This window comes from Pholis gunnellus (genome assembly GCF_910591455.1).
Source record: "Pholis gunnellus genome assembly, chromosome: 5".
Taxonomy (NCBI): Eukaryota; Metazoa; Chordata; class Actinopteri; order Perciformes; family Pholidae; genus Pholis; species Pholis gunnellus.
Window position 1 is genome coordinate 25,268,822 of NC_136531.1, and position 10,098 is coordinate 25,278,919.

General features: G+C 45.8%; 1 protein-coding gene across 1 annotated transcript in view; it reads left to right on the plus strand.

Moving 5' to 3' along the window:
- The window catches only part of LOC306695505 (uncharacterized protein), a gene marked incomplete at its 3' end in the record, with an annotated part of 18,042 nt that extends 7,944 nt beyond the window's left edge, over window positions 1–10,098 (plus strand). Inside the window, exons 4-9 of the mRNA XM_079158762.1 lie at window positions 952–1,321; window positions 2,641–2,715; window positions 4,361–5,469; window positions 6,494–7,323; window positions 7,494–7,748; window positions 9,845–10,098. Of these exons, the coding sequence (XP_079014888.1) occupies window positions 952–1,321; window positions 2,641–2,715; window positions 4,361–5,469; window positions 6,494–7,323; window positions 7,494–7,748; window positions 9,845–10,098 (2,893 nt within the window). The remainder of the gene's footprint in view (window positions 1–951; window positions 1,322–2,640; window positions 2,716–4,360; window positions 5,470–6,493; window positions 7,324–7,493; window positions 7,749–9,844) is intronic.

The window sequence follows — 10,098 nt, forward strand, 5'->3', positions numbered from 1 at the left end:
GTACTCGAAGACAGCTTTTGTCTGAGAGCGGCACTTCTGAATTCCCTCAGTCCTCAGGACTCTCCAGCCCTGTAGCTTCTCATTTGAGCCATATCATCAGGCTGCTTTACACCTGGGATGTTAGGAAGAATGCAGTCGGCTAGCCAGTAGGATAGAAAAAAAATCTGCTGCACTCTTGAGGACCGGGACTGAGAATCACTGCCCCGAAGCGCTGGCATCAGCCTGTATGTGTGGATTCTCACTGTTGTGCTTTGCTTTGCACTCATTCAGCTGCAGTGCATCCCCTACAGTAAAGAAACGAACCCTACGGCTAGACGGGTGTAAATACAATGAGAAGGCATCTCAATTGTGATTCTGTCATTCCTGCTCATATACCTGCACGACAAACCCCCTATTACAGTTTGTGATGCACCAAATCCTGGAAGAGAGCATCCCAGGATCAACCTTTAACCCGACAACTGACATATGTCCCGTCTACATACACCATGTACTCACAATGGAAGGGATACGTTAGAATATGACAACACAGAAAAAATAGCTGCAATTGTAATGATTATTTTCATTTAATTAAAAAAAAATATATATTTTATTTATCTGATCACTCGTTTTGTCGACAAAATTACATTGTTTACATTTTTTTACAATTCAGTCTACAACTATGAAAATCTAATATTTTAGATTTTACAGAGCAATGAAACATCACATTTGAAAAACTGGAATTAATAAATGTGACTTCAATAATGAATCAATTGTATCAATTATTGTTTAAATTTCATTCAAACAACTAATTGTTTAAATTAAAAGAGAACAGTGCATAACAGCTACGCAGCATCAAAAATCCAACAAACGAAGAGAATAGCATTGGAGCAGAGTAGAAGTAGACAGCAGCACGTTTTGTCTGATGACGGTAGTGAATGTAACTTTCCATCCCCCGCCTCCTTCACCTCTTAGCGGTCCATCGGCGCAGGCTCACGACAAAGTCCCCTCCGGATCCAAGACCAGCTCCTGCTCAGCCTCCACACCGGCCCCAGCTCCTGCCGCTTTCTCGGCCGCGACCCCGACACCGCTCCCTGCTCCCGCGCCGGCCACGGTGACCTCTGCCCGGGCCCCGTCTCTGACCCCTGCGTCCACGGCTCCGGCCACCCCGACGCCCTCGGCTCCGGCCCCGACGGCCAGCTCCTTCCCCCCGTCCCCGAACTGCCGCATCCGAGAGGTGCACTGTGGCAGCCAGGTGCGGTTGGTCGTCATCGCCATCCGGGACATCACCAAGGGAGAGGAGATCACCGTGGACTACAGTCTGACAGAGTGGGGAGACAACTTGGTCAGTGCCTTTAAAGACAGACCCATACACGACACACAGGTTTCTGCTTCAACACTTCAGTCTGAATCACAAACGGTTTATTGCCACGTATGTTTGAACATCAAAGGAATTTGGTTTGAGTGCAATAGTATAAGACATCATTTAAGATTAAAAATTATGAAAGCGTACAATGAAATATGATAAACAAACAAATTAAGAGTATAAAACAAGTCAGTTATTAAAAGTGTCAAGTGTATATGTCAGTGAAGAGTTGAGCAGGAATGTGTAAATGTCTGTAATTGTCTGTCACTGACCACCTTTGACACAATTTACACATTTATTCCCTCATTAGTTAACCCCCCCCAACCCAAATGAAGTTGGTGTCCTGCATTTGTATTGTTCTTGCTGATAAATTATAAGATTAATAGAGACAACCTGACTGATTTCCAGTGCAGCCAGCGATCCAACAAAACCCAACAAGAAATGTCTACAACTATAAGTTGCATAGCAAGGCCGTCATGCAGTCACTCCACCAACGGACCAGAACACACTACATCCACAGGACATGCATGCTCTCCCCTACTGGATCTTAACCCTAACCTGAACCAAAACCTGATTTAAAAATGTCTCATTCAAAACCAGCAGAAACGTTGTCACTGCCTGTCCTTGGCCACTTGGTCCTCACAAGTATAGAAATACATTTATACACACACACACACACACACACACACACACACACACACACACACACACACACACACACACACACACACACACACACACACACACACACACACACACACACACACACACACACACAAAAGCTAAGCAAGGCATGGGGTTACCATGGTGATGGTTGAGCTCCAGTTCCTCTCTACCTATAGTGCTTTAGCAACAGTAACCATGGTTATTGCATCACATCTGTTCCTTTTAATGGATCTCATTAGATTGGATCAATTATGCTCAACACAGTGATGATACCAGAATCCGTTTATTAAGGAAGCGAAATTAACAAAATTGAGAGACAAGTGCGAAAAAAAACATTTGGCTGAGATAAAGTTTTAAAACAGCTTTTTTTTTTTAGGTTAATTAATATTATTGGCTGACTGGTTTGTTGTGTACTTTGTGTTCCAGCCTGATCGACGTGTCTTACTTCTGGGTAGTTGAGTGTTTTTAGAGAATATCTTTTTCCTTCTTTTGTCTGGCTTGTTAGCGGGAGATTTGGAGTCCTAATCAGCCTCCTGACTCTCTTGAGTGGCAGCTGAGGCTGATTGTGATGGCAAACACTAAATGAGCAGCGTGCCCGGCCATCTTTTAACGGCTGCTTTTTGTCGCCGCAGGGTTTCCGTGGTACCGTGTCCCCAGCGCAACACGAGTGTAACTCCGACACAGAGAATAACAACAATGTCAAAAAGGTAAGAGCAAGAACACCACCTTTTCCCTGAAGCTGCCTTCAGATGACAAGACATTTTCTCACCCACTCAAAGCGCAGCGCAGGAATACACCATCAGGAAGTGGTGACATCATATACAACTACTCTCTCATTGGTTGCAATGACGCCAAGGCTAGTTGGTCGTCACCGCTCTCCCCGTAGAAAAAAACATGGCACAGTCGCACCCAAAAAAGTAAAGTTTTATTATTTTAAGAAGTGACAACTAGGTAATTGCCAGATCTAAGCTCCCCACTGTACACCGCCTGCTCTCTAGATGGCAGACAGACACAGCTCGCGACTAGCTGGTGAACATAATCCAAATAAATGATATTGTTGCTAGCTGCTGGATGTTTAAACAGGCAACTGTTTGCCAACTAGTTCACAATATCAACTTAAAATAAGATAATCCTGTAGTGTTGTTGTTGTTGTTGTTTATGCTGCCCCCAAGTGGCCAAAATATGCATTAATTTCAGTTTAAAAACAATTTTACTCCGAATTCATCTTTTGGTTTCTTTGGAAACATGGTGATCTTCACTAGAATCCACTAGAACATGGACTCTGTACAAACAGAATTAGGGAGCGGTTGTAATGCACAGCTGTGCCTGCAGGACGCCACCTGTCTGGATGATTGTTTCATTATGTGTATTAATAAAGTATAACAGCACAAGTAACGGGACTTGCTCATGCTTCGTGTCGTTGGACCTCATGGAAAAACATTTGGATTCCCATCTTAACTTTCTTCTACTTGCATGAGTGTGCAAACGCTTCAGATAACTATGTAAATGACCAGCATAAACATCTCAATAATACCATATAAGGCTTTCTGCCCCGTATGTCCTATAGCATAACAGTAATAAGTCCTGCTTTCAGATACATAATTAAAGTCTATAATTTGTAACAGCGACAGCAGCAGAATTAAGGGACCTGCTAAAGCCAAGGAATCGGGACAAATAACGAATGCTGTTCATAAGGGGGGGTTATAATGATTGATATTATGGCTGAGTTATGATGTGTAATAACTGTAATGTCCCGTGACTCCTACGATAGATCTGGACCACTCGTAAATTGTGTTTGTCTTCAGAGAAAATTGGTGAATGCATACAAGCAACTTAAGAAGGAGTTGGTTTGTGTGAGTGGTCCATGCGTGAGGCCGATTGTGCGGTCTACTGTCCGTCATGATGCTCACCTTTTGCTTATTGCCGTAAAACGCAACGACTCTCCTGACTGTGCGTCTCGTTAGACCGGTGAAAGTTTAACACGTCCGTGCAGACATTGTGGGTGCACACAGTGGGTGGTTGGTTTCAACAGAGTCGGGGACAACTGTTGTTTAGGAGAAACACCTCTGGGCTGCTGGGAGGTTTTCCTTCCCAGATATTGAGCCAGGAGGTCTTATAATACTTATTTACGTACTAGATATAAATGCCTTGCTAAAATATACATAGAACGCAGTGAGGAAGGAAATGCAGGTTTAAAAATAACGAAGTAAATATATATATATATATATATTGTGTAGTAGTGTATAAGTAATATATTACAACAACAAAAATCACTTGAATTGAAAATCCTATTAACACAAAAATGTCTCCAGACAGCAGATGACATGTTCTGTCACTGTCTCTCATTTCCAGGAGGAGGAGCCTCTCTCTCTGACAGCCCAGCAGCAGCAGGAGTACGTCACCCCCTCTTGGTCCCTCTCCCCCTCCTCCTCCCCCATCTCCCACTCTGACGGCAGTGACTCAGACGCCGGAGACGAAGACAACGCCAGCCCCCGCGGGCGGGCACTACGCCGGCGCAAGAAACGGCGCGGCACTCATTCAAAGAAGAAGACCCCCCACCGGACCCCGCCCGGGCGGCCGTCACCAGTGTCCCCCAACAGCATTCCCCATCACAACCGTCCCCTCCCTTCATCCCACCCTCCAGCGCAGTCCTCCCCTCCCTGCTCCTCCTCCTCTTCAGCTAAGCTTGTGTTCAAAGCTCCGGCTCCGCTGGGCTCCAACACCAAAGGCAACGTCAGCTTAAATATCCCCAGAGGAGGAGTGTCCATAGACTCCATGCGCCAAACCTGTGAGCACTGTGGACGCCACTTCCGCTCCTTGGGTCGCCACTTGGATAAGCACCACGCCCACCAGCCAGAAGTGTGCTCGGCCCTGGTGGAGCGCTACACACAGATGCCCCGTCTGCACGCGCAGAACTCAAACCCTACCACGGCTCACGCACACACGCTGCAGCACTCCAAGTCACCGCAAGCTGCGGCACAGAGCCACGGCTCAGATCTCACACAGCCCGGCGTCCAGGACCTCTCCATGCCCCCGCCCACTCTCACAGCAGCTAACCAATCCCCTGCCTCCTCTGGAAGGAACTCCGACCCACCGGTGCTGACTCCTCCGCGAGGACAGAACGCGGTGCCGGTGTCTGTCCTGAAGCGGAGCCCGCCCCCCGTGGCCATGACGCAGTCCAGGAAGGGAGCGATGAGGAGGCTAAAGACAGAAAGACAGGAGGAGGAGGAGGAGGACAACGAAGACGATGTGGAGGTCGTGGAGGTAAAGAGGCCCAAAGAGGAGGAGGATGTTGAGGTGGTGTGCCCTCAACCCTTCAACAACACGTTGGCCAAAGAGATGGAGCTGCCAAAAATGGAGGAAGATGAGGAGGATGAGGAGGATGAGGAAGAGGAGGAGAATGGAGTGATGGAGGTGGAAGATGAAAGTGGGACAGAGGATAAGGAAAAGGACTTGCTGAGGTAACTTGTGGTCTTTGACTGCTTTGTGAGCAAGTTTGAGAGTAGTGCTGCAACTAATGACTATTATTATTATTATTATTATTGGTGATTAATCATTTTCTCTTTAAAAGGTTTTGTCCAAACGAAAACAAAACATGCCTATTTGTAGTATTGAACTCCAGTGGTGGCTAAGTAGGATTTTGTTTACAGACTGCTGGGATCCAAACATTTCCAATAACTGCAGAGAGTAGAAAAGAAAAGATAGATGTGATCATTTCCAAAATTCACAACATGATTTTATCTAACGAAATATTCTGCTTCAATCCATATCTGTTGGCGTTTAACCTTTCAAACGTTTTCACTGAGGTCCAAAAAGTCCGTTGACACAAAGAGAGGCTCCACAATGAAGACTCATTGATAGAACATATGTGGTATTTTAGCCTCAATTGTGCTTCGAGGGAATTATTTTCACCGGACATCATGTCTGCTCGTCTCTGTTTCTCTCGGTGCAGAAAAATCTAAACGGTTGACATCATTTATCATATTCAGATTATTTATATCATGGAATATATCCTTTGGGCTTATATCTTTTTTTAATACATCATCAGTGTGTTTTCTTGCCAGTTTCGCTCGCAGCAAAAAATGAATCAGACATACGGCGAAACTACTGCTGTAGATGTCGAGCCGGCCGCGTCGCTCCAAGAGCGAATTAAAGAGCAGGCCAAGAATCGATGAGTCATCTGATCGTCTCTTCTGCTCTGCCAACGATCAAACTATTTCGAAGAAATATCTGCCGATAGTGATTGGCGGACGATACTTTAAAACACTGTATTAAAATAGTTTATTATTCCAGAAAAGAATCGGCAGATTAATTGATTAGTTAAATGTAATGAATTACTTCAAACAATCATTAGTTGCAGCCCAAAAACAAACAAACTCATTTAGCTCCTATGAATCTCAACGTTCATGGCTGGTTCATTGTAAGTTAGCTGGAACTAGTATTATTAGAATGAATAAATGAAATGCTCTCCATCTCTTCTTTCAGCGGTTCGGGGCGTCACCACATGCTGCCCCTCCTCTCGTCCTTGTCCTCCCTGGTGCTGTACCTTCGTCGGCTGCAGCACTCGGCCTTCTTGTCCCTGTCTCGGCAGCTCCAGTCAGCCGAGGCCTGGCGCCTCCTCTGTCACTCCAGCCTGGCTCTCCTCATCCTGTACAACCGGCGACGCGAGTGCGAGGTCTCCAAGCTGTCCATCGCCGAATATCGCGCTCGCATCACCCCCCAGTGCCCCGTTCCCGTCCCACCCGGTGCCCCCCCGGCTCTCACTCCGTTGGAGGCCTCCCTGTCCCCGTTCGAGCGCCTGGTGCTCCCCCACCTCCCCAGAGTCGGGGTCCAGGGCAAACGCGGGCGAGTGCAGCCCCTCATCCTGCCCCCTCACTGCGAGCCCTGCCTGGAGCTCCTCCTGGAGACGCGGCAGGACGTGGGAGTGGACCCGGCGAACCCGTACGTCTTCGCCAGGCCCTACCACTCCCCTGCCACGCCGCTGCGAGGCACCGACCTCCTCCGCAGCCTGGCCCGCTCAAGCGGCACCCGCAATCCCCGCGCCCTGACCCAGACCAGGGTTCGCCGGCAGGTAGCCATACTGACACAGCTGCTGCTGCTGGGAGAAGGGGAGGAGCCCGGGCAGCCCGGGGGCAGCGCGGTGGAGAGGCTGGAGCACTTCCTGGAGAGGGAGTACCATGTTACGCAGAACTGTGCCGGTATTGGCCAAGACCCAGGCCTGATGGGCAGAGTGGGCCGAGTGGTGCTCTGCGGAGAGAGAGATGGAGTGCTGTTCAGAGGAATGAGCCTGAACCACATCTGCCTGGAACTGGATGGTGAGAATGAATGAGTGGAACTGGTGTCTCTCTGTTGTATTGTCCCTCCCTTTGTGATGTCACACATCCCATGACCCTTCTTCCAGTTTATGCGGATGTTCCCGTGTTTGATCGGAGAACATGGGGAGTATTGACAAGTTAGACTAATCAAGTTCTCCTCCTCTTTCCAGTTATGTCGGGAAACTCTGCCGACTCCTACTCAGAGGGAGAGTCCGACGGGGAGCAGGTGAAGGAGAAGCCCGAGGCCCCCGCTCTCGCTCCGGCTCCGGCTCCGAACCCCACACCCACCCTGCTGTATGTCAGGAAGGGCAAGAACAACGGGCGGGTGGGGCGACCCAAGAAGCTCAAGAACGCGCAGCAAACCCCTCCGCTCCCCCCAGCTCAACCCACTAACCGCAGGAGAGGCTCAGGTCAGCCCAAATCAGGTTTGTTAAAGGTTGAAGTGTGATTGCACAATTTAACAAAACAGAGGAAGATGAATAGATCAAATTGTGCAGGTGAGATTTTAAAGAAAAGGTTTGCCAGTGCTTGAAGTGGGCCAGTACCCACCAGTACGTATACCGACACATGGCGTGCTCTCTTCAACCCTCTCAGGTTCTCTTGCAGATTCTTAGTGGTGATTTATTGCAGCATTATAATAACAATGTGGAGAGCATCTGTGAGTCCACGCACAACACAGGGCAGGAAAGAGAGAGCGACCAAGTTTATCTTTTCGTACAATAGTCAGTGAATCATGTTTTTTTTTTTTATTTGTCAACAAATATGATTAACGAAACATTGCGTAAAAGTTATCTGAATCTTTCCTTCCGATTTACAGATTATGATTTCACAGAAGAATGAAATGTGTGTGAAGCATAGGTTTTGTCTTTAAGCTTTTTGGGGATTATCTATAGTAACAGTAATAGTCAGAAATGATGTACGAGTGCATAGCTTTAATTAAAAAGACCTGCACATTACAAATAACATAGGATAGAATATTATTGGAGTATTATAGTATAATAATATTACAATAAAAACACAACTGACAAACAAACAAAAAACTAAATTACAGCAGAAAAAAGTAATCTAAATATGTATGTTTAGCCTATAAATTGTTAGAGGATGAATGGCCATCACAATGTCCTAAACTCCATGTGACATCTTTAAATGTAGATCTGTAGATGAAGTAGTCACTGAATTGACTGATCGTTCTAACGTGATAGATTACAAAAAGTAAGAGATATACAGGTGCATCTCAGTGAAGTAGAATATCATCGAAAAGTTCATTTATTTCAGTAATTCAATTGAAAAAGTGAAACTCATTTATTATATAGATTCATTACACACAGGGTGATATTTTTCAAGTGTTTATTTCTTTTAATTTTGAAGATTGTGTCTTACAGCTAATGAAAACCCCAAATTCAGTATCTCAGAAAATTAGAATATTACATAAGACCAATTAAAAAAGGATTTTAATACAGAAATGTTGGCCTACTGAAAAGTATGTCCATGTACTTCTTCCAGTTTATGCGGATGTTCCTGTGTTTGATTGGAGAACATGGGGAGTAGTGACGAGTTAGACTAATCAAGTTCTCCTAATTATTCATTCTAATTTTCTGAGATACTGAATTTGGGGTTTTCATTGGCTTTAAGCCACAATCATCAAAATTAAAAGAAATGAACACTTGAAATATATCACCCTGTGTGTAATGAATCTATATAATAAATGAGTTTCACTTTTTCAATTTAATTGCTGAAATAAATGAACTTTTCGATGATATTCTAATTCATTGAGATGCACCTGTGTGTGTGTGTGTGTGTGTGTGTGTGTGTGTGTGTGTGTGTGTGTGTGTGTGTGTATATATATACAAACACACACACACACACACACACACACACACACACACACACACACACACACTGAGGAATGCTTGTGACTTGTGTTTGATTGTAAATGACCTAGATGTGATTGGAAGCGGCCTAGATCTTCATCAATCAGTGTGATGTGTTGTAACTGTGTCATTTAAATGTCACAGTGGAAGACATTTACATCCCTCGCTCTTGAACTTCAAGCGGCCAAAAAAAAGCAGAAAACGTGAAGCATGTGTGGAACATTTTAAATGGAACTTTATTAGAATTAGTTTGAACTCGTAACAACAGTGTTGTTAGGCAACCAGCGAGAAAATGAGCGCAGTAAGATATTTACAGTATCATGCATCAAGGAACAAGAAGGCAGCAAACAACCGTTTTTATTTTTCACGTCAGCTTACATCAGAACCACTGGATTTGAAGTAATTGCCCACATTTAAGCGTTGTTTATTCTGGACGAGGCGTTATTCTCTCTGCGCTGCATTATTCTCCAAAACACCAGAGAAAAGTCAAGTATTATATGTATTCTAAAGAAACTACGGTTGAATATCAAGTCAAATTTAAACCATTTGATTTGGCTGCAAAATATTGACTCGGATGAATATTTTTCACTACCTTCATGTCGAATGAGAGGAGCTGTTAAACACACTCATCCCTCCTTTCCCGTCTGTAGGGAAGCGCGGCGTGCTGAAGCGGCCCTGGTCAGAGGCGGAGCGCGCGGCGGTGGAGGAGCACCTGACCCAGAACATCACCGAGCTCCGCGTCCCCGCCAAGGCCGACTGCGAGCGCTGCCTGCAGCAGTGCCCCCTGCTGGTCAGCAACCACCGCGACTGGCGAGCCATCAAGTTCTACTGCCACAATCGCATTCAGCTGTTGAAGAAAAACCAGCGGCGGGAAAGTGAGCCCCTGCCGCTCATTGTCTGCTGA